Consider the following 22,774-nt stretch of genomic DNA (forward strand, 5'->3'; position numbering starts at 1 on the left):
TGAGCAATGGGACCACTGGCACGCCTTACCCTGCCTATGTCTATCTCCTGGGAGCTCCAGGCAGCCGTGTAGAGTGCACACTGTTCCCCCTCTCTCCCTGACGGCCAAGGCTCTTATACCCGGGAGAGCTTTTTCTGCAGGCTGCTGTCTTGCCTTACCTTGCTTTGCGTAAGTCAAATGCAATCCATCAACCTTCATCCCAGCTTTCCCGGGCGAGCAGCCTACAGGCCGCAGTGGCCTCTGGACCCTTTTTCTTGAGGTCCATATGGAGATCCAGAACCAATGTCTTGGGATACACTGGAGAAACGTAGGATATGGGCGCAGGGCAGCCCGAGGCCCCAGGTGGCACCAGGTGTTACATAAAAGTTTATTACCAGGATAAATAAAGAAAGTAGAGGGACATTAAAACTGCGGGTGTGGGGAGTGGGCAACCCCTGAAGTGAGGAAGGTGGGGAGGGTGTGGGGCTAGACAGGGCAAGGAAATGGCCAGGTCCCCCAAATCATGCACGATGGTCCATAGCTTAAGTCCCAGCAGGCCTGCCTTCCCACTGTACACGCCCTTTGCTCTCTGACATCTCTTAGTGCCCGGGGGGGGGGGGTGGTGGTGGTGGTGGAGGGGGTTGAAAGCAGTCGTGAGTGGCGGTTATCAGTGAAGGTGCCCAGGCCCCATTACCGCCACTGCCCCATCATTCAGAGATGGGGAAATATCTCAGGTGGAGAGAAAGGCTTGGCCTTTCTGCTCAGGTTGCTGGAGGGTTTAGGAATGGCTGCAAAATTAACTCCAGACTGGATACTCCAGGCAGGATCCAAGCATCCTGGGAACCTCCATGGGAGGCTCTGGCACACCCTGCCCACCAGCATGGAGAGTTATGGAGAAGCCAATTCCTTAGGCATCTGTCTATGTTCCTCCTCTGTCTGTATCCCAGTCCCTTCTCATCCTTTTCTGGATGAGGCTGGATCCAGGACCCTGCGCGCTGTAGCTAGGGAGTAACAGTACCCTCTCAGTCTCCACAGGTCGGGTACCATCTCAGGGCCCTTCCAGCAGAGCCCAGAAAGTATGGTGGGTGAAGAACGGGAGGTCATGTGATCCTGCAGTATCCCAGGCCTCTATCCTCTCTGTCACTGTATCTGCCTTTTTTTTTTTTTTTTTTTTTTTTTTTCCTGGTATAGAAAAGCCTTAGCAACCTGCCCTCATTACAGAGCTCTCTGGCTCCATCTCTATCTGGGAGACACCGCAGAGCGTCTTCCACAGTAACAGGGAGACATGCAGTATCCAGAGTCAGAAAGAGCAAGAGATGGCTGGGGCCCATGGTTTTCTTTCCTGGTTGGAGGGTCTCAGGCCTTGAGGGGATGGGGGGTGGGGCAGCTGCTCACAATGTGCACAGATGAGGACCCTCTTAACTGAAAAGTCTAGCCAGGTTCTTGATCCCTTGGGAATTCTTTCTCCTTCCTGGATGCTCCTGCTCATTCTCTGTGGGGAAGATGGCAAGTAGAGACTGAGTTGCCTATGGGGCAGAGGTCCTGTAGGGAGTGGGCAGAGTACACCAGGCTAGGCCTCTTGGACAACCCTGCTGCACCTGCTTCCTATCCACACCCAGCCTGCTCTGGGACTGGAAAACAGTGGGCAAGAGGGCAAGATGGCCCCTGTGTGGGCTGCAGAACGGGAGGTCTCTCCTCAGCAAGCTATTGTCGCAGGTTCTCTTCAGGGCCAAGGTGCTCCATAGAATACACAGTTCTGAGCTTTTCACCGGTAGGCCAGGAGAGCTGGGATGATAGTCCTACTGACCACTAGCCATGGCCATTCTGGGACATGTAAGCAGCCAGAGCTACCACCACAGCCACATAGAGACCGGCCCCCACAGCGATGGAGAGTGTGGCCAGGAAGAGAGCTCGGCGAGAGGTGGTGCTGGCCAGGCGGAAGTCCCCTTTGGAGATGGCCTTGCTGGTCTAGGGAGACAAAATGTTGATATAAGACAATAGCCCCATGTCCCTCCACCCCCCCCCCCAAACCCAGCCCAGTCCACCAGGTCCTTGACCCCCATCCTGCAGGTGAGAGAGGTGGCCAGAGAGGCACTGCTGGGTCCCCTGTACACTTACCCCCTGGGAGAAATAGAAAGCAGCAATGCCCAGAGGCCAGAAGCAGCAGAGCATGGAGAAGAGAGTGAGTCCCAAGTGGTCCCTGGGAGGCAGGGTGAGGAAGGCGTCTTCACACTCACTCTCGCTGGAGGTCCCATCGCTCTGCAAGAGAGTGAGGTCTGCTGGCACCACCCAGGGTCTCGTAAACCCTGGCAGGCTGACGAGAGTTGAAAGCACCCGTGGGTCCTCGGGTAAAGGTGCCAGCCACCAATCCCTGGGACCCATGTGGTAGGAGGAGAGAACTGATTCCTACAGGTTGTCTTCTGACTCCCACACACGGGCTGTGGCTGTAATACAGTAGATGATAGCTATAGATAGATAATAAAGTATGTAGTTTTTGTTGGTGGTTTTGGAGACAGGGTTTTCCTGTGTAGTCCTGTCCTGGAACTTGCTCTGTAGACCAGGCTGTCCTTGCACTTAGAGATCTTCAGCCTCTGTCTCCAAGTGCCCAGGGATAAAGGGGTGCACCCCCACTGTCCCACTAATAATGTAGCTTTTTAAAAACACAGCAACCAAACAATTACTACTCAGCAGGTAGATATAGAACAAGCCTCGACTGCTGTTGAGAGCGGAGGCCATCGAGAGCCTTTTCAGTGACCCGGTGAATGGTACTTTTAGGAACTTCTCATCATGGAAGAACGCAAGTCTCTGAACCCAGAGATGTTCATCCCAGGAGAGAGACTGGGGGAGATGGAGGATGAGGGCTCTCAGCGCCTGAGGACCAGGAGACCAAGTTAACAAATGATGGAAGGGTTCACAATGAAAGACCCTGTCACGTTACAAATCACCTTGTAGGAGATATTAAATTACACAGAGCGATATCGGAAAAATCAGGTTATTAAAGCCACATACTTTGTGGGAGAGAGGCAGAGAAGAAACATGATCAGCCACCAACATAATCACATTATTTTCAAGTGACTAATAGTTGCTATTTACAATGGTTGCTCTTTATCACTTGGGTGATAAAGCAAGCTATAGCTCCTCCCTCCTCCTCTTTCTATAGGATATCAATAGGGTAGCCCATGCTAGCCTTGAACTCACCAAGTAGCCAAGGCTGACTTTGAACTCCGGATCCCTCTGTCTTCACACATTGCCCCCCACCCCCCAAAGTGCTGTGAATACAAGTTGCCTTCATTTTTTTTGTGTGTGATGGGGTCTCACTGTATAGCGCAGGTTGTCTTTGAAGTCTTTATATAGACCAGGTTAACATCAAATCCCTCATCTTCCTGCCTCTGCCTCCTGAGTACTGCGATTAAGGCCATGCCCCATCATGCCCAGCTTAGAATCGACGTTTTAAAACCGCTACTTACCTCCTCCTCCTGACTGTCCTCCTGGCCCTGCAACTCCTCTTGAACCCCGTAGGACACAGTGTGGATGGTTACGTCCTCCGCAGCTTGACCAGGTTCTGAGCCCTCCTCTGCAGGTCCCGCTAAAGGTTCCCTGGCTTCGGTGAAGCTGGTCTCACAGCTGCCTGCTTTGGGCTCTTTGACCTTGTCCCTCCCCAGGAGGCAGCTAGGCCGATACCAGGCCTCCACGGCCAGTTGCAGGGACCCTGGGTCTAGGAGCTGGTGGGCACGGGCGGGACCAGCACCTCCTAGGAGAAAGGAATAAAGCTGCTCCTGGCAGGACCAGCCGGGCGGGGCCTCCGGGTAGGGGTAGGGTCTGTGGAGGTGGGTGGGGCTTCTAGGCAGCAGTGGGTTCTGTAGTTCACTCAGGCTCTCCATGGTTCCGCAGGCAGGACGTCGCCAGGGAGGGGAGTCTCCGGCCACCACGCAGTCTTCACGGAGCCTGTCAGGAGAGCAAGAGAGGCAGTCTCAGAGGCCAGGCCCCTGGCTACGTGGCCTGGAGTGGTTGAGCAGCTGAACTCTGTGCTGCTTTGCCGTTTGTCACCTGTGGGACCTTGAGCTAGCTATTTCTCAGAGCCTCTGTTTCTCTGTCTGTGAAGTGAGGATGGCAGTGGTACTCACTTCACTAAGTTGGTTCAGTCATTTCCTTCTTTGGCACATGACTATTCAAGACTAGCTATATGCCAGGCACTGTACCCAATACTGGGAATACTGCATTGAGAGAGGCAAAAGTCGGGGGGAAAGGGAGAAGTGTGTCTGCTGGTCTTCAGGAGTTTAATCCAGGGCAGAAGACAACTCTAAAACACCGTTGTCTACCCTGAAGGAGAAGCACAGCGCTTGGCAGCGCATGGGCTTAAGAAGTGCAACGGGCAGAACCGACAGAGAGGCAGGAAAGTCTGAGACAACACTTGTGTGTGTGTGTGTGTGTGTGTGTGTGTGTGTGCACACGCGCACCCGCGCGCGTGTGTGTGCAAGTGCTTGAGACAGCTAAAAGGTGCTATCCCGGAAGGCTGGAGTTACAGGTGGTGGTGAGCCACTAGACATGGGTTCTGGGAATTGAGCCCTGGTACTCTGTAAGAGCAGCTAGTCACCTATTCAGTCTCCCACCCCCTCCCTTTATCATCATCATCATCATCATCAGAGACAGGGTTTCTCTGTGTAGCCTTGGCTGTCTTGGAACTCGCTCTGTAGACCAGGCTAGCCTTGAATTCACAAGAGATCTGCCTGCTCTGCCTCCTGAGTACCAGGATTAAAGATGTATATCACTGCTGCTGGGCTTCATTCATTTATTTTAAGACCGTGTCTTACTACGTTGCCCAGGCTGATTTCAAACTCACTATGTAATCCAGGCATGGAGGCTTACTTACACCTGTAAACTCAGCACTTAGATTTGAGGCCAGCCAGGGCTACATAGTGAGATCTTGTCTCAAAACAAAACAAAACAAAGCAACAGCAGAACCTACTACAGAACAACCAAACAACTAAAGACTCACTATGTAGCTGAAACTGGCCTTGAAATCTTCACGCCCCAACCCCCTGCTTACTGGGTGTGCACAAACACTCCTGGCTCATTAGGAGGGGTGAAGTTTACTGTATATAGGTAAACCGAGGCCACTTGAAGCTCCCTGGTGACACAGGCCTGCTATCTCAGCTATTTGGGAGGCTGAGGCAAGAAGACCACAAAGTTCAAGGTCCGCCTAGACTACAGAGATACTGGGAATTCAGTGGCAGAGCTGGAGAGAAGGGTGCAGGCAATATTACAGGTCTCGGGGTAGACGGAACTGGGATTGAAGCAGGGTTTATTCTTAAATCTGTGTTTAGCTTGCACAGGGGGTGTTTATGGCTACAGCTCTTGGCAGGGCAGGGCACTTTCCCTGACCTCCCACAATGTAGTTTTAGGAAGAGCACTTTAGGTTAATCTGCTCTCTAAGATCAGCTGAGCTTGGGAAGTTCCTGCAGATCCTAAGGCCGAGCATCCTGGGTGCTGAGGTCTGCATCCATGCACAACAGGAAGTGCACAGACCCTACAGGCTCAGATTATGCACGTACTGGAGGGCTGCCTTCCCTCCCCCCTTCCACTGTTTGCCTTGTATCCAGAAGGTAGGCTGAAGGGAAGGGAAAAGCCACTGAGTATGTCTATGACAGATCCACACACTCCAGCAGAGAGGAACAGATGTGGAGAGAGGGATGAAGCGGCCTCAAGGACTTCTATACTTTCAGGATGGTTCTGGTGTGACTTGCCCTGGGCTTTGGTCTGCGGACTTGGGTTCCACCTCGGCTTGGATGACTGGTGAACTTGCAAGGCCCTGAGCATCATCACCCATAAAGGCTGGATGATGCTGGGCAGTGGTGGCCAACACCTTTAATCCCAGCACTCGAGAGGCAGCGGCGGGTGGATCTCTGTGTGTTCAAGGCCCAACCTATAGTCTATAGAGAAAGTTCTAGGATAGATAGGACTACACAGAGAAATCTTGTCTCAAACAAACAAACAAAAACCCCAAAACCAATAAAATAACAGATGATAAGCCCTCCCTATCCTATGAGGCTGCCTTCAGGACTCACAGAGATTACTGAGGTGACAGGGCCCTGAAGATGATACATGGAAGATGCTATTTTAAAACTTTATTTATCTATTTTATATGTATGATACACATGCACATGTACAGCACATGCACGCCTGGTGCCCATAGAGATCAAAAGTGTGTGTCAGATCCCCTTGGAACTGGAGTTACGGATAGCTGTGAGTCACCATGTGGATGCTGGGAACTGACTTGGGTTCTCTGGAAGAACAGCCAGTGCTCTTACCCACTGAGCCATCTGTCCAGCCCCAGAGGCTGCGATCTTTATTTCTGGGCTTCAGGACTTGTCTTCACCCACTGGGGCCTTTCTGACTTCCCAGCTGGCATTCTGCTAATGATAGAAGAAGGGAAAGCCTAGGGAGAGATTTCTGTTCCCAGAGCTGAGCTTATCTGGTCCCATCCCCAGTCCCAGCCCCCATCAAGCATTCACCACCAATGCCTGGGAAGGAGTCATTTCTACGTCTGCCCCCAGGTGACATGGATGGAGTCTGAAGACAGAATGGCCCCAGGAGCAATGGCTGGGTAGTGGAGAGAGAGAGAGAGAGAGAGAAAGAGAGAGAGAGAGAGAGAGAGAGAGAGAGAGAGAGAGAGAGAGAGAGAGAGAACATAGAGGAGAGGGGCATGGGATGGGGGCAGGACACCACATTGGGCATGTCCAAGAGGTCTTAGGCTTCCCTGGCTGACTCATCATTAGGGAGGGCATGGGCTGATACTTACATGAGGGGAACGGGATGAGAAGAGGCTGCTGTGGTGCTGAGTACCTGAGAGTTCTGCACTGAACCTGGAGCTAGAGGAATGTCTAATGAAGAGTACCAAAGCACAGCAGACAGGGCATGTGACCCAACAGGCCAGCTCCGGATGCAGAGCAGGTACAGGTGTGCTGGGGTGCGGGGCCGCCATGTGCCTAGGGGCCCTGCTTGGACAACGCTTTGCTGTGAGTTCCATGTGACTGTCACCCAGTGTGGCGATGGAGCACGAAGCTTGGGTTGGGATGTAGGTTCAGATCACAAATGCAGGGCCTCATTTTTCCTCCCTGGGATTCCAAAAAGCAAGGAACCCTCATATTACGGTGATGGGGACAAGGCTTCTTGCTGATGGCAGGGAACCAGAGTGCCCAAGGTCTATGCTTGGAGACCCCATTCCTGGTCTGTCAGCCTTTTCTGGCCTTTCAGGTTTTCCTGAGGTAACCCATGAAGGGTTGGGGGAAGTGCCCACAGAAGAGGGCAATTGTAGTGCCAACATTTTATGATTCTATAGCTCCATGGAGCCCCACAGGAGGGGCTCCTGCTAAAGTAGGAGATAGGCGCGCACATTTGGAACCTAGTGAGGTACACCATCCTGATTTTGCCAGTCTGCCATTGCCCAGTGGGCAAGTTGAGCGAGGTGAGAGAAAAGCAAAATATCTGCCTTGGGCAGAGATACAGGAGAGTCACGAAGTTGCCTCTATCTTCCCAGCTCCACCTGTACCACCCCAGTCCGTCTTATCTCTATCTCTGCCTCCAACAACCAAGGACATAGCTCCCAGAGGACCCTCAGTCTCTTCTCTAGATAGTCTGAATGGATAGCCCCTGGGTCTAAAGCCTCCAGGGTCTTAGCCAAAGCAGAGCTCTGCCTTTCTTCTCGTGGTTGAGGTGTGCAGGGGTCTTGGGGAAGAGTGGGCAGCCCCAGGGCCTTTAGAACCGCTACATGCATCAAACCCAATCCTGTCCTAACCTCTATAAGCCTTGGCAAGTCTCCATCCTTCCTTTTCACGCCCTCTCCTCCCCCCAGAAGGGATGGAGAGATGCCCGGAGACCATAAGGCTGTTCTCAAGCCCAAAGCAGGCCGAAGCAAGAGGCCCTGGCTCACTCTCCACTCCCGTCAGGCTCTCTAGCTCAGACACCCAGTCGAGCCTCTGTAGTCCAAGCCACCTACAGCCTTCTTGGAGTCCCTGCCTCCTTGTGCTCTGAGGGGCTCTTCCAGTCCCCCAAGCAAGGCTTGTCCCCCTCATGCACAAAGACATGTGATTTTTACACAGCAAAAGAACAAGAAGTCACTTGAATGTCCAAGAACTAGAAACAAGTTCAATAAATGATGGCATACAACCCATTGGTGAAAGGCCTTTGAACAGGTCCATAAAGAATGACTTGAGAAAAACATTCCTTGCCTGGTCCATTGAGAGGAAGAAAAGCAATTGGTGCACGAAGCCATCTGCACTCTGCCAGGTATCAACAGTAATTAGCACCTGCCTGGGGTGGGAGCACAGACGATTTACATTTTCTTCTTCATGTCCTCTTTTTTCCTCTATCTATCTATCTATCTATCTATCTATCTATCTATCTATCTATCTGATCTATTATCCATCTACAATGAATGTAAATTTACTATTTACAATTCTAAATCAGAAAAAAAATATTGAGAGCTTAGGTTTATTCTGAGCCACATTACCTAAAATCCAGCCAGGGCTAAGAGTTCCGTCTGGGTCTGAGGTTGAGCGCAATATTAGAGCCTCTCCCTGCCCACACTCCTCCCTAGACTTCTGCTTTGGAAAAGTCACTGGTGGGTGGTTGCAGCCAGGAGTCATGACTTTATACAGCTCATGTCTGCCCGCTCACCTCACTCCTACCCCCAACTACAAGGTCACTAACAGAGTTCAGGGCCTCATCCCAAGAACCTCACTCTGGGTCCTTGGTGGAAGAAAAGATAGCGGATCACCAAGCTTTCTGTGCCATTGACCTGGCTGAGCCTTTAGCCTGCCTTTCTGTGTTCTTGTTCTCCAGGGTAGGCGACCACGCCAGAGCAGTTCTCATGACCACCGAGTGATCCTGGTCTTACATGAGCTGAGTGTGCCTTCTAGACACTAGTGTGGTTGCTGGTGTGCTTGTAGGTGAGTGTGTGTGTGCATATGTGTTTGTGCGTGTGCACACACATGTACTGTGCTCCAGAGGACAGGCATGAGAACACCTGAAGTTCCTATAATTACATAGTTGGAGTTGAGTCTGGATGCTGCCAAAGGAAAGTGGGGAGAAGGTGTCTCTGAGAAAGCCACGCCCTTGGGTTCTTTCCTGAACTGAGAACTATCCAAGCCTGAGCCCCTAGGTTAAGGCTTTGCATGTACAGGCCAAAGACAGGAAACCATCCAGGGGTCCCCAGAGTTCGATTACAGCCTCCTGTGGTAGATGTGGAGCAACAGTAGACATCCTAATCCAGAAAATGTATGGGAGAGTTAGGAGAAGCTGACTGTAAAAACTGGGCTCAGTCGTTCCCTGGAAGTCTATTGGGAGAAGAACAATAACTCACACTTATTGAGCTTTTTACCACGTGCTGGGAACCAAACTGTTCTGAGAGCTCATTTGACTCTGTAATTCTGATGGGAGCACAACAATAGGGGGTGGCGGCTGAGGAGGGCTTTCTTTTCCAGCTGTGACAGACTGTGAGTGTCACATTAAGCTGCCAACAATAGCTAGGAAAGCTGGGGTGGGGAGAGACACCAAGGCCTTGAAGAATCATCAAGGGTTGCCAGGATTCAGGAGGCTGCAATCCCAAGATCGCAGAGGCAAGGGAGACCCAGAGAGGCCTTGAGCTTCCCTCTGGGACCTTTCCTGCTGTGTGAGGGGCTGGCTCAGGGTAGGACAAGGAAGGGGACCTCAGTGAGCACCCCACATTTTTCACTGTCGCCTCGATAAGACAACACTTCCGAAGCAGGGGCAAACCAGAAGCAGATCAGCCCTCATGCGAGCTGAGGCCAAGCTTGGAATCAGGGACCTCTCGCTGGGTTCTGGTGACCTGCACAAGGCCTCGCTGTTGGCCTGAGCAGCCGTTCTCAGGTTCTAGGACAGGGCTGGCCAGCTCGAGGGTTGCTGAGAATCAGACTCAGGGGTTTATGCATGCTAGACAAATTCTCTGCCAACTAAGCTCTAGCCTCAGCAGCAACTTTTTGTTTGTTTGTTTTTTAACGTAACTGGGACTTGAACCTTAAGCATATTTGTCAAGTGCTCTACCACTGAGCTACAGTCCTAGCTCTGTATTTTTGTTTTCAATTTGTGTGTGTGTGTGTGTGTGTGTGTGTGTGTGTGTGTGTGATAGTGGGTTGCCTAGGCTTCCCTTGAACTTTAATCCTCCTGCTTTAGTCTCCTGGGTATGGTGGGGCATACCTGTGATGCTAGCAGTTAGGAGCTGGGGACAGGAAGACTTCAAGCTACACAGAGTCTGAAGCTAGCCTGGGCTAGAGACTGTGTCTCAAAAACAAAACAAAACGTTAGACTATGTCTTGTGTCAGTAACTACAGTGACTGCAAAGCTAGTCGTGCGTTTTAGTCCACTCAAGTGGAAGTCTAGCTGGGTGAGGTGGGAGATGCCTGCAACCCCGGCAACTGGGAGACAGAAGCAGGAAGATCAGGAGTTCAAGGGCATCCTCAGCTACAAATTTACTTCTCGGCCAGCTTGAGCTACATGAGACCTTGTTTCCCCGTGCCCTCCCCGCTCCCCAGACCCCATACACAAAAGGTTGATATTATAATAGAAAGCAGATCAATGGTTGCTACGGGCTGGGCTGGGGCTGGGCACCCAGAAGGGGTCCAAGGACTCTTTGGAGTAATAGGACTGTTTCCTATCTTGACTTAGGGGTTGTCATATGAGAGAACATAAGTATATGAAGCTTATACCAAACACACACACACGCACACACACACACATCTTAAATTAAAAAGGCAAATGCACTCTATAAGAAGATAACATAAGTGTGGTGGCACATGCTCAAAATCCCAACATGAGTTCTAAGCCCCTGCCAAGTGCTTCAGATGCAGTAGCTAACTCATTTAACTATCTTCATGCATGGGAAAACTGGAGCTCAGAGAGACTAACAGTCTTTCTAAGAACACACAGCTGGTGAGCGGTAGACCCTGCGCTAAGTCTGTCTGGCCAGAATACATACATTTAACTACTAAGTAAATACCTCCTCGACCAGGAGGTATGTGTGCATGCCTCTGTGTGTGTGTGTGTGTGTGTGTGTGTGTGCGCGCATGTGTGTACATGTATGTGTATGTGAGAACATGTTGACTTGGGTTGGGTGCCAGTTCTCGCTTTCACCCTGTTTGCAACAGAGCTGGTTTGTTGTCTGCCTCTGTGTCTGTCCCATTAGCTGTCTAGAGAGCTTCCCAGGACTCTCCGGTGTCTACGTCACATGTTCCTGTAGGAACACAACATCAAATTGTACATGACAGTTCTGAGTTCTGGGGATTTGAACTCATGGCTTTACCCACTGACCCACCTCCCAGACCCCTGTTTGTCTTTGAAACAGGTCTGGATAAGTTGCCAAGGCTGGCATTCTGCCTTTACCTCCGCCAGGACCAGCTCTATGAACTGTATCTTAAAACCTTACAACAGAGCCAACGTGGAGGCACATACCTGTACTTCTAACATTCAAGAGGCTGAGACAGGAGGCTTTCGAGTTCCAGGCCAGCCTGGACGACACTGTAAGACTCTACAAACGAGCAAAACAAAAAGCAGCAAAGCTGATTATTATCGCGTCCTACTTTTCATACAAGAAAACCGCAGCCCAGGAAGGTTAAGAAACATAGGTGGAGGGAAGGGGCTGGGCCTGTATTTGAACTCAGGTTTGATATTTGTCCAAAGCCTGGGTGTGTCTGGACACACCTATCAGGTATGTGCCCTGGGAGGCAGGAAAATAAGAGGAGAAGGGGAGCTAACACCAGAGTCATCAGGGAAGAGAAGAAGAAATGGGGCCTTTAAGAAAAGACAAGGAGCCGGGAGGTGGTGGTGCACGCCTTTAATTCCAGCACTTAGGAGGGCAGAGGCAGATGGATCTTTGAGTTGAGGCCAGCCTGGTCTACAGAGAGAGTTCCAGGACAATCAGGGCTACACTGAGAAACCCTGTCTCAGAAGAAAAAAAAAATGATGAGGAGCTTTGGGGTGACTTGGCAGCCCAGAGAGGAAAACCTTGGAGGGCCTGGATTCCAATAAATCCAGTGCTATTTATTATGAGGGTCCTGAACTACCAGCCACCATCTCTCAGTGCATCGGGAGAGACGCTTTTAAAGCGAGAAAGAAACACCAGGACTTCCGAGTGGCAGAAGACGTGGTTACAATCCAGGGAAAAGGTGAACTCTTTAAGAACAGGCACCAACTGCACCACCTTCCAGCCAGTAACACATAAACCGCTTGGCCAACTGTGGAGTGCTCTGACCACGGTAGCCGTTGGTAGAAGGTTTATGCCAGATTGATAGCTTTTGGCCTGTAAGCAAGAGAGCCACATGTCATTACCTGCAGCTCGCTAAATCTGCCAGAGAAGGGAGAAAGCCAGGCACGGGGACAAGGGCAAGGTGAGCTGAGCCAAGGCGAATGGAGAACACCGCTTTCTGTTTGTTTCGGCTCAGCAAACTTAACACGATTGATCATCTCCCACACCGCTGTCTCCATCAGCTCCTCATTCCTCCCAGCTGCTGTTGGTTGCTGTTTGTTTCTGAAGGGCCACATCTGGTCCAAGCTGACCCGAAATCACCATGTACCTGAAGCTGCCTTGAACTCCTAGCGTTGGCCTCTGCCTCCCAAGTACTGGGAAGATGAGAATGTACCGTCACGCCAGCCTCTAACAGCTCTTAAGCAAACCGTAGTCTCCTTCACAGGAAAGTGACAGTGTAGGATGGCAAGATGGCTCAGTGGGTAAAGGGGCTTGCTGTCAAATCTGGTGACCAGTTCAATCTCTGGGGGTCCCACATGGCAGATGGAGACAACTTCTGAAAGTTGTCCTGTGACCTCCACATGAATGATGGCATAGACATTCCTGCCTCCTACCCCAAATAAAATTAATACCACGAAAATTTAAGAATCAGTCAAATCAAGGAGCTGGACTTGTGGTTGGGTTCATAGTTACCTAGGATGCATGAAGCGCTGGGCTTGATTTCAGAACTTCATGAACCAGGGTGGTAATGCTGTCATCTGAGCACGGCAGAGGTGGGGACAGGAGGGAAGATCAGGAGTTCAAGAGGATCCATGGCTAGTCTGGGATACAGTACCCTGTAGTTATGTGACAGAGTGCTTGTCTAGTGGTCACAAGAACCCAAGTTCAACCCCCAGCATCACGAGAAGAGAAAGGAACAGCGGAAGAAACTGCTTGCCAAACTTAGCAGCAAGCACTCTGACCCCCTGCCAGAACAAGTTTCCATGCCTGCCCCTCCTCTTGGTCTGAGAGTGCTGAGGCACGCACAGAACACAGCAACAGTGATGTGTGACTTTCGAGGCTAGCCTACAGAAGGCTGCATGGCCTTCACCTTCAGTTCGTTCATGGGGGACACTCCCTTGGAACCTTAAGCTGTCCTTTAGTGGTACTTGGGTTGTCTGTGGCCACCATGCCAGAAAGGCCATGTGTGATGTGAGCAGGGGTTCCAGTCGACAGACCCTGGGCCATCCTGTCATCAGTAAGACAGACACCAGAGAACTAAGCCGCCTTGGGCTCTCTGAGTGTGCCCATCTGTCACCAGGTGATCTCTGTCAGTACCACATGGAGTAGATGAGCGCAGAGCTAGCTCTGCCTGAGTGTCTGACCTGGCAAAGTCAGTTGTTTAAGCTGCTGTGTTTTGGGGGTGGTTTAGGGAGCAACAGATACCAAGGACATCATCCTTGGTGCCTCTAAGCCTTTCAGTTTCTGTCTCCATCTCTGCTCCACTTCACAGCCATGTTTCTGGGAAGCTCCGCTCACATGCTTTAGCTCACAGCTTAAAGGCCACTTCCTTGGGAAGGCTCTCCCTGCATCCTCGGTTTAGCTTTTGGTTCCCTGGTTATCGGCACTCCACCGCTCCAAGCTCTTCCTCTCAAAGTGCTTATCACAGTCTCTATTTATATACGTGTGATTCCTTGATTAGTGTCTTTCTCCCTCACCAGATTGTGAGCTCCAGAGGGGTGGGGACTGGGTATGTCTTGCTCATCCATATATTCCCTTGCTTGATATATAGTAGGCACTCAAGAGAGAGTCTCATGAATGAGAGATGAAATTCATGAGCACATGAGCTAGCTGTACTGTATCATACTGAGGCTCCTTGGTAAGAACGGACTTTCTAGGGCCACAGAAATGGATCAGTGATTAAAAGCAGCTAGGCATGGTGGCCTGTGCCTTTAATGCCAGCACTTGGGAGGCAGAGACAGGCAGATCTCTGAGTTCAAGGCCAGCCTGGTCTACAAAGCTAGTTCCAGGACAGTCAGGGTTACACAGAGAGAGGGAGAGGGGGAGGGAGGAAGGGAGGAAGGGAGAGAGAGAGAGAGAGAGAGAGAGAGAGGGCTTTTCTGGAAGGCTCACAACAGTCTATCAGTCTATAATTTTAGGTTCAGAGGCTCTGATGCCTTCTTCTGGCCTCCATGGGAACAAGGCACACAAGTGCTACACAAACATACACACAGGCCAAAAAAAGAAAAAAGAAAAAAAAAAAGAAAATGAAAAGAAAATGCTTTCTAGGACCTGGGATAGAGGGCATGCACCTGCCAGAGACACACTCAGCTCTGCACAATAAACATGTTGTCTTGGGCAGTTACTTCAGGTCACTTCTCAGAATCCAAAAATAGACAGGAAGTAGCACCTGCTGTGGGGAGGGGTGTACAGTACAGAGTAGCAAACACAAGGTTTATATGGAAGGCAGGAAGCTGGGCAGCTGCACACTGAGGGCAAGGGAGCTCTATCCTGAGATGGTGGGAACTAGGAAAGGCTTATAGTGGGACTTTGCTTAGGGAGAGGGTGTGTGTGTGTGTGTGTGTGGGGGGTCTGACTATTATTATAGTTTTGATTTCAGTCAAAATAAATAAGATATGGAATCAACCAATAGAGAATACAGAAAGAGAATATGCTATATAGCTAGGTGTGGTGGCTCATGCCTGCAATCATGTTAAATAAAATAAGGTATGAAAGAAAGACCAAAAAACCAAATACTGCATGTTCTATCTCATATATGGTAGCTTAAAAATAGTTGATCTGAATGCAGAATTGCGAGGTATTAGAAGCTGGGAAGGATAGGGGTGAGTTGGATGATGGGTACCAAACATAGATAAGAGGGAATAATTTCCCACACTACATAATTATTATGAAGTAATATTAATAATTAATAATTACATAATAATTTCCCACAGTTCATAATGACCCATCAGTCATTTAATAAACATCTAGAAGAGAGGGACTCCAAAGCTCCAGACATGGAATGGCAAGGATGTCCATACTGACCATCATAACATGTTAATGGAAAGGGAGGGAGGGGGCGAGGTGAGGGCGTGATGGGGCAGAGCGAAGGGAGAGGAAGTCATATCTCAAGAGGGAAGAGATAGGAGAACTAGGTAGGGTTGTGGTTAGCTAGGAGAGAGAGAGAGAGAGAGAGAGAGAGAGAGAGAGAGAGAGAGAGAGAGAGGATGGAGTCCAGAATATCTCCAGATTTCTGGCCAGGTAAAGACTGGTGTGAGAAACACAATGCGAGTGCTCCTGGTTTGAAAGGGCAGCTGGGAATAAAAGCTAGTTCTGTTTCTTCTTCAGCTTTACGACCGGGAGAGATAGCTCAGCCACATGCATGCTGTTCTTGCTTAAGAACCTGAGTTCAGATCCCTAATACCCACATAAAGAGCAGAGCCACTTAGTGGCATGCCTGCAGCCTTAGTACTAAGGGATAGACAGGGCCCAAGAGCTCAGTGGAAGGCAGCTCAGCCTAGCCATCGAACACCAGGGTCGTGAGATCACTTGTTACAAAAATAATGCAGAGATAAACTGAGGAGGATGGCTAATATCAACTTGCCAACTTCTGGCCTTCTGGCCTCAGCAGACTTTTGTACATACCCTAACACACTTGTATGCACATGCATCATGAGCATGCACATGCACACACACACACACACACACACACACACACACACACACACACACAGAGAGAGAGAAGCTGATCCAAATAGCAAGATGTGTGACTTGAGAATAATAAAATAGCTAGGTGCAGTGGGACACACCTCTAATCAGGAAGCAGAGTGAGGCAGAGCACTGCCGTTTTCAAGGTCACTCAGGGCTACAAAGTGAGGCCGTGTCTCAAAAAGAAGAAAATAAGAACAAAACCAAAACAGAATGACGTCTCTGAGAAAAAATAATTCTCCAATAGATAAAGAGCAGATTATCTTCTTTTTTTTTTTTCTTTTTCTTCGAGACAGGGTTTCTCTGTGTAGCCCTGGCTGGCCTGGGACTCACTTTGTAGACCAGGCTGGCCTCGAACTCAGAAATCCACCTGCCTCTGCCTCCCGAGTGCTGGGATTAAAGGCGTGCGCCACCACCGCCTGGCCTGCAGATTATCCTTGATGAAGAAGCCTTTGGAATTCTGCAGCTCCAACACCAGAGGTAAGGGCAGCTCCCAGGCACCAGAGCTGCCTATGGAAAAAACAAACTGTACTTCAGGGGAAACCCAAATCCTACGTTCATAAGATGGATTAAAAAGGATAAAGAAAAACAACTACAGGAAAGTAAAAGAGGATGATTTAATGAACATAGAATGACCAAAGAAGATTCCAGAATCATTCGAATTCCAGAAAGGAGTCTCACAGTTTTTAAAAATCTCTATTCTCAGAGAGAGGAGCACCTAGCGTCTCTAACTCAGCAAGAGACTGCTATGAAGAAGGAGCACTTCACAAACATCTAAGGTTTTGAAACAAAGCAATTCTCTGAATTTTGGGGAAACGCAGCGGAGAGATTGGGTAATGGAACGGCCATTATCTTAAAAGATAATGTTAATGGAATTCCCCAAGACAGCGAAAAGACAAAAATATGGCACATATGTAATAAAACTGAGATGTGGCGGAGAATATTAGGTCTGATGTTCGAATAATATGATGTTGAGAAAGACACAGGAAAGACTAGAGAAGGAAGAAAAAAAAACAACCCCGAGGAAGCATTACAACGCAGTGGGAACACTGTGATGTGATCATTACAGACTCAGTTAAAAAACAAAAAGAAGAAAGAAAAAAAAAAGGATCCAGGTGGAGGTGGTGAACGCCTGTAATCCCAGCACTCCGGAGGCAGAGGCGAGGGGGATCTCTGAGATTCAGGACAGCCAGGGTTACGCAGAGAAATCCCGTCTAAGAAAACAAAAACAAAACAACCACCACCACAACAACAAAAAAGAAAGATGTAGAAGAAAATGTTTCCTGAGAAAACTCATAATATTTAGACTGTGAAGAACTCATGTCCTACACTGGAGAAACAGGGTGGAGAGAAGTCGGTGAGTCTGGTCTGAAAGCGTCTTGGGATGCAAGGATAGAATTCTGCCTGTTATGTATGAAATGGGAGGCGGGGTGGTGGTCTGGGCCGGCGAGCTCTGAGAACCATCCACGGACTTTGGAGAGAAAAGAGCGAGAGCAGAGGGAAGGACTAGAAAGGAGAGGACAGAAGAGGGACGAATAAAGTAGCTTGGGTGTTTTTCTGCTTCTTTGAGAAGTGTCTTAGTTGCTGTCTTCCAGGGAGAATCGATCTAGCACCCAGGGCTCCCGTGGGCAAAGCTATTCCCTCCCTACATGCCTTGCAGCCAACAAGGGTGAAAACTGTCTGAAAGATTGTGGTAGTGCCAACTACTCAAATGATTCCATTTTCAGGTGGAAATAAATCAAATCTTCACTCTTGATGAAACAACCCATCTCTCCAAAGACAGAGCTCATTTGAAACCACTTACAACAACTGTTCTCAACCTGTGGGTCTCAACCCCTTGGGGCTCAGACAACCCATTCACAAAGGTCGCCTAAGACCGTTATGTAACACAGATGTTTACATTATGATTCATAACAGTAGTTAAATTAAGTAGTAAAATTACAGGTATGAAGTAGCAACAAAAATAGTTCCATGATGGGGTGGGAGGGGTGTCACCACAACATGAGGGACTGTATTAAAAGGCGGCAGCGTTAGGAAGGCTGAGAACCACTGACTTAGAAGCAAATGGTGTGTTAACAATGGGAGATAATGCCAACGTAATACTCTCACACCCTACTTGGTTAATGAGGGGTGCGAGTAGGGATTTGGGGTGAAGGTGGCAGTCAGTATAGGAGAAAGAAAATAGGAGGTGAGACTCATTCATATAAAAAACGGGCATGGTCAAGTCTTTATTGCTCCCAGCTGTCCATGGGGGACCCGTGTAGGATGCCAGCGGGACATGTGAGCGAGGACAAAGACTAGGAAAGGCACATTTCATGAATTCGGATGTTACTGCTTCCCTGAACGAAGCCTGCTCCTTCTCTGTCTCACCTTTCTGGGACCCATAGATGAACTGGCCTTTGGATCTGAAGGTGATTAATAATGTCCACGTCTGCAGACGTTCTTTGACTCTGAAACTGTTTGAATGTCATAGAGAAGAGATTTGCATGTATGTCAGTGTCTCAGCTTTTCTTCCACACACACACACAATTTCTTTTCTTCTCCACCCCCCACCCCCACCCGTGAGACAGAGTCTTGTTATGCAGCCCAGGCTGGCCTGGAATTCACTATGTAACCCAGATGGGCCTCAAGTTTCTGATCCTCCTGCCTCAGTCTTCCAAGTGTTGAGGTTACATGTGCGCCACCCTGCTCGACTCTGTATACCCTATTTCTTTTATTTAAAAAAAAAGTTTATGTTTTATTTTATGTGTATATGTTTTGCCCGCATGAATGTGTGCCTCAGGTCTCCTGAAACTGGAATTAGAGACAGTTGTGATTTGTCATGTGGGTGTTGGGAACGGAGGCTGGGTCCTCTGAAAGACCAGGATGTGCTTTTAACCACTGGGCCATCTGTCCAGCCCCGTATACCCTATTAACAACCATGTTTCATTTACTCTTTCTCACCCCTATCCTACATAACTAAGGTCACACACACACAAAAATATACCATTGCTAACTCCTGTCTTCCCTCTGAGGGGGAAGAGAAGGAGGGGGCAGAAGTGGGGCACAGGAACCAGCTGATGGATAGCTTTCCTTGGATGGAAGAAGAAGAAGATGGTATCTGCCTGAGTGACTACAGGAAGCCTGAACCCTGCAGGCCCTGGCGTAGGTGTGGATACTCACACATCTGGAGATGGAGGGACACTGCATTTTGCTCTGCCTAGTATCAGGCTAGAGTTCTCCCACAGACCAATCCTGGAGAAAATAAAGCCCCTTTCCTAGCCTGCGGTTTCTCCTGCCACTGCCACTTTGTTATGGGGGTTAGTGACTGTCCATTAACTCCAGAGAGCTGATTCTTGCCAGTGCCGCACCGCACGGACAGCTGGGAGCCAGAAAGCGCTGACGTGGGGGAGGGACCAGCCCCCACCCTGGCTGGGCACTCAGGGGAAGTAAGAGAGGTCACTGGCAGGGCTTAGTCAGCTCTACCCGAGTGCCAATTAGCTAAGGGTTTTCTGAGTGTTGGCTGTGCCTTCCGCAGTTGAGGGAAAATGATTGTAAGAGAAGCTCATTTTATTTATTTATTTATTTATTTATTTATTTTAAAAAAATAGAAGTCTCTCCACGGGGATGGATCTTTCCTAACCATCTTCTAGTCTTCCTAGGAAGGAGATTTAAGCCAGGCAGGGATTCTGGGAAGAGAGGGTCAAGCCCCTGGCCCACTATTCTTTGGTGGGGTAGTTCTCGGCCTCTTGGCTTGGAGGCTAAGGTACTACCACCTTGGTCACTCCATATACACTGTAGTTTTCCTTGAGAAATAAGGAAAACAGGACTGCCAAGTGTTTTAAGTGGCCTTTCCTGCTTCTTCTGGTTTTTCTTCCACTCCATTCGTAAAGTCCACTTCATCCCAAAAAGGCATTAACTTACTTGTCAGGTCAGGTTAATGGAAGTGGCATCCTGTATCCAAGGAGAAGAACAAACTTAGAAGTTTGTGGTTTGGGCCAGCCTCGGAGAGCTCTAGAGAACACGAGGCCCTGGGAGTCTTAGGGCTCATCTGTTTCTAGCCTCTCCAGTTACGGATGAGAAAACAGAAGGGAAGGCACCTGCCCAAGACAGTCAGACAGATCTGTAACCAAACCGAGGGCCCCTGATTTCCAGTCAAACACGTTGACTGATACATTGTCACAGTTCATCCCTGCGTTTTCCAGCCAATTACCGAGTCCTTCCTAGGTTCCAGGTGCTGTGGGGGGAGGGGGGGGGGAGGGAAGCACAGAGGAAGCACAATCCCTGCTCCAAAGAGCTATTTTCCCTAGATCTGCGATTCTTGGAGAAACATAAAAACAAAAACTATGAGTCAGACTCTCGCCCTATATTATCTCCTATAGGTGTTGATGGAGGAAGGGGGCAGGAAATCCTCTTATTTCCTGGAGATTTATGAGTTGGACTTCACTGTTTCTGGGACTCCTTAGAGGCTGCAGGCAGAAGGAGCCAAGGCTGGACTGCAGAATAGGGGTTAAGGGCGGCAGTAAGCTGATCACTGTTAGCAGGCCCGACTAGGGGACTGGGGCAGTGAGAGGAGCTCACTGCGGGGAGATGTCTCTCCTGGCATCTCAGGACAGTTTCCTGAGGTGGACAGATGCCCAAGGCTCTTATCCTCATCTTAGAGATGAGGAGACTGGGCTTAATAAGCTTGGACAACTAATGCCAGGAATTAGAAGCTGCCAACCAGAGCCTTTTGACCTCCAAGGGTGCGGAATTGAGCTGGGTGGGAGGGTGCCGAGGAGCCAGTCTGAAGACCGTGGTCAACCACAGCAGTGAACTAGTCTACCTCTACGCAGTTTTATTTCCATGGGTCTGTTCTGCCACTCACAGAACTCTGGGCTGAAGAACTGGAAGCACTTTGCAGGCCTGAATGAGCTCATGCTACATACTCTTGCCAGAGAGAGAGAGAGAGAGAGAGAGAGAGAGAGAGAGAGAGAGAGAGAGAGAGAGAGAACCAAATGGAAGCTCTGTCGGGGTCATCAGCACTCAGGCATATAATAGAAAACCAGATCCGGGTCCACTACGTTGTCTTCCCAAACCAAGCAGTGTGATGCAAGCCCAGCCCCTTTTCAAGAGGAAGAGAGTCACGGAAAAAGCTGAGGAACCTGTCACCTTTTCCTTTCCCCCAAAGAAATGTATTAACCAGTCCTGAGGAGATAGACAACCCCTGCCCCCATTTCCCTGTCCCAAGGGCTATTCCAGGGCAAAGAAACCCAAGAGCAAAGAGATCACAGCTTCTCCAGTCACTCTAGTGACCAGGCTTGGATGGGAAGGAATAGCTGAGTGAAATCCACTCAGATTTGACCAATGTCATGGAATCTTAGTGGAGACTGATACTAGGGAGTCTGGGAGACTCACATCAATGTTCCTGTAATCAGTAGGCAAGGTGTCTCAGAGCTGTCTCAGGTCAGGGCCAAGACCTGGAGGTACAGGGTCAAGGTGCCCAGGTACCTATCACAGTCTGGATGCCTCAAGTCTCTCCTAGAGTCACCCAACAAGGAGGTGAAGAGTGGGGCTGGACCTGGCCAGAGCTCTGAAGGAGTGCGAGGACCTGTAGGGGTTGGAGCTTCAGCACTGCTAGGCTCCCCCAGCATTCCCCAGCTCTCTCGGTGCCTAGCTCTGCGCTCCCGCTGCGCCCCCAGACGGCTCCTTACCTGTCGCTCTGCGGACCGTCCCGCCTCCTCGCGGGGCTCGGGGACCGGGCATGGGCCGGCGAGCAACGGCGTCCCCGCCTCGCGGCCGCGGTGAAGCTTCCAGGAGAGCTCCCTGCTCCCGGCCCGCGTCCCTGCCGCTGTCGCCGCCGCTGCTTCAGAACCGTGGACAGCTCCCGCTCGCCCGCCGCCGCCCCGCGCGCCCTACACGGTCCCGGGAGCCCCGCATCCCGGCTCCGCCGCGCTCAGCTCTCAGCCCGGCCCGAGGCGGCTCCGCGCCGACTTGGGGGAGCGGCGAGGAGGGTCCCCGCCTCCCGCCGCCACCGCCTGCCTCTCGCCTCCGTGCTCCCTTCCACGCTCCAGAACCAGCCCACCAGGCACTCCGGACCCAGCTCCCGGGAGGGGAGGGGCGGGGCGGGGCGGGGCGGGAAGTCGGGGAGCCCGGAGGAGGCGGCGGCGGCGCGAGGGGCGCGCAGCTGGAACCGGCTTTTCTGCTTCCTGGAGCCAAACCCTCTTCTCCAGCTTTTCTCCCCTGCCTCCTCTCGCGCACCCCAGAAGCGATGCGCGCGCGACCCTTGAGCTTCTTAGAGTATTTTTGAGCTCTGAGGCTCCCAAGCTCTGAGTTCAAATTATTGATCAGCCCTACAAAGAGAAACAAACAAACAAAAATATTTATTGAATGCCTACTAAATAAACCACGCCAGGTTATTTATTTATTTAGCCAGAGTGATCTCATTTAATTATCTTAACAATCTACTAGGTACCCTCTGTCTCCCAAACATGGATGAGTTGTGCTGAGGTCAACACAGCTTAAATATCGGGATTTGGAGACTTCAGTTCTGTTGGGAAGTATATAGGTTCTATAGCCCATGAGTTTTGGTGATAGTTTGTTCCAAACACTGTGTGACCCAGAGGAAGTTACAAAACCTGTCAAATTCTCCAGACGGAATCCATCAATGAGGGGGTCATATAAGGACATATATGTGACACATTGGCATCCAATAGGCTCAGTGGGTGAGCCATCTCTGTCATTCTCCCATGAGGAGGCCTGAAATCTAATCTGACTGTAGGGTTCTGGCGGCTCTGTGTTCCCAACTATGCGGCTCTTTTTTTTCTTCTTCTTGAGCTCCCATAGATTTTTATTTTTTTAGATTTATTCATTATGGGTGGTTATGAGCCA

At 50.1% G+C, this 22,774-nt stretch overlaps 1 protein-coding gene across 6 annotated transcripts; it reads right to left on the reverse strand.

Moving 5' to 3' along the window:
• Positions 1-348: 348 nt before the first annotated feature.
• On the reverse strand, positions 349-22,019 carry Syndig1l (synapse differentiation inducing 1 like). Of its 6 annotated transcripts, none has more exons than XM_030246836.1 (5): positions 21,598-22,019; positions 6,288-6,389; positions 3,447-3,924; positions 2,098-2,423; positions 349-1,947 (listed from the first exon to the last, which is right to left on the reverse strand). In XM_030246836.1, the coding sequence occupies exons 3-5, from the start codon at positions 3,858-3,860 to the stop codon at positions 1,827-1,829; spliced, it is 861 nt and encodes a 286-aa protein (XP_030102696.1). In that variant the 5' UTR covers positions 3,861-3,924; positions 6,288-6,389; positions 21,598-22,019; the 3' UTR covers positions 349-1,826. The 6 variants fall into 6 exon arrangements, with proteins under 6 accessions (XP_030102696.1, XP_030102695.1, XP_006516188.1 ...); XM_030246835.1 differs by having other exon boundaries at positions 6,288-6,392; XM_006516125.3 differs by having other exon boundaries at positions 2,098-2,238; positions 21,598-22,017.
• Positions 22,020-22,774: the final 755 nt, after the last annotated feature.

The sequence above is a fragment of the Mus musculus genome, chromosome 12 (genome assembly GCF_000001635.26).
Source record: "Mus musculus strain C57BL/6J chromosome 12, GRCm38.p6 C57BL/6J".
Lineage (NCBI taxonomy): Eukaryota > Metazoa > Chordata > Mammalia > Rodentia > Muridae > Mus > Mus musculus.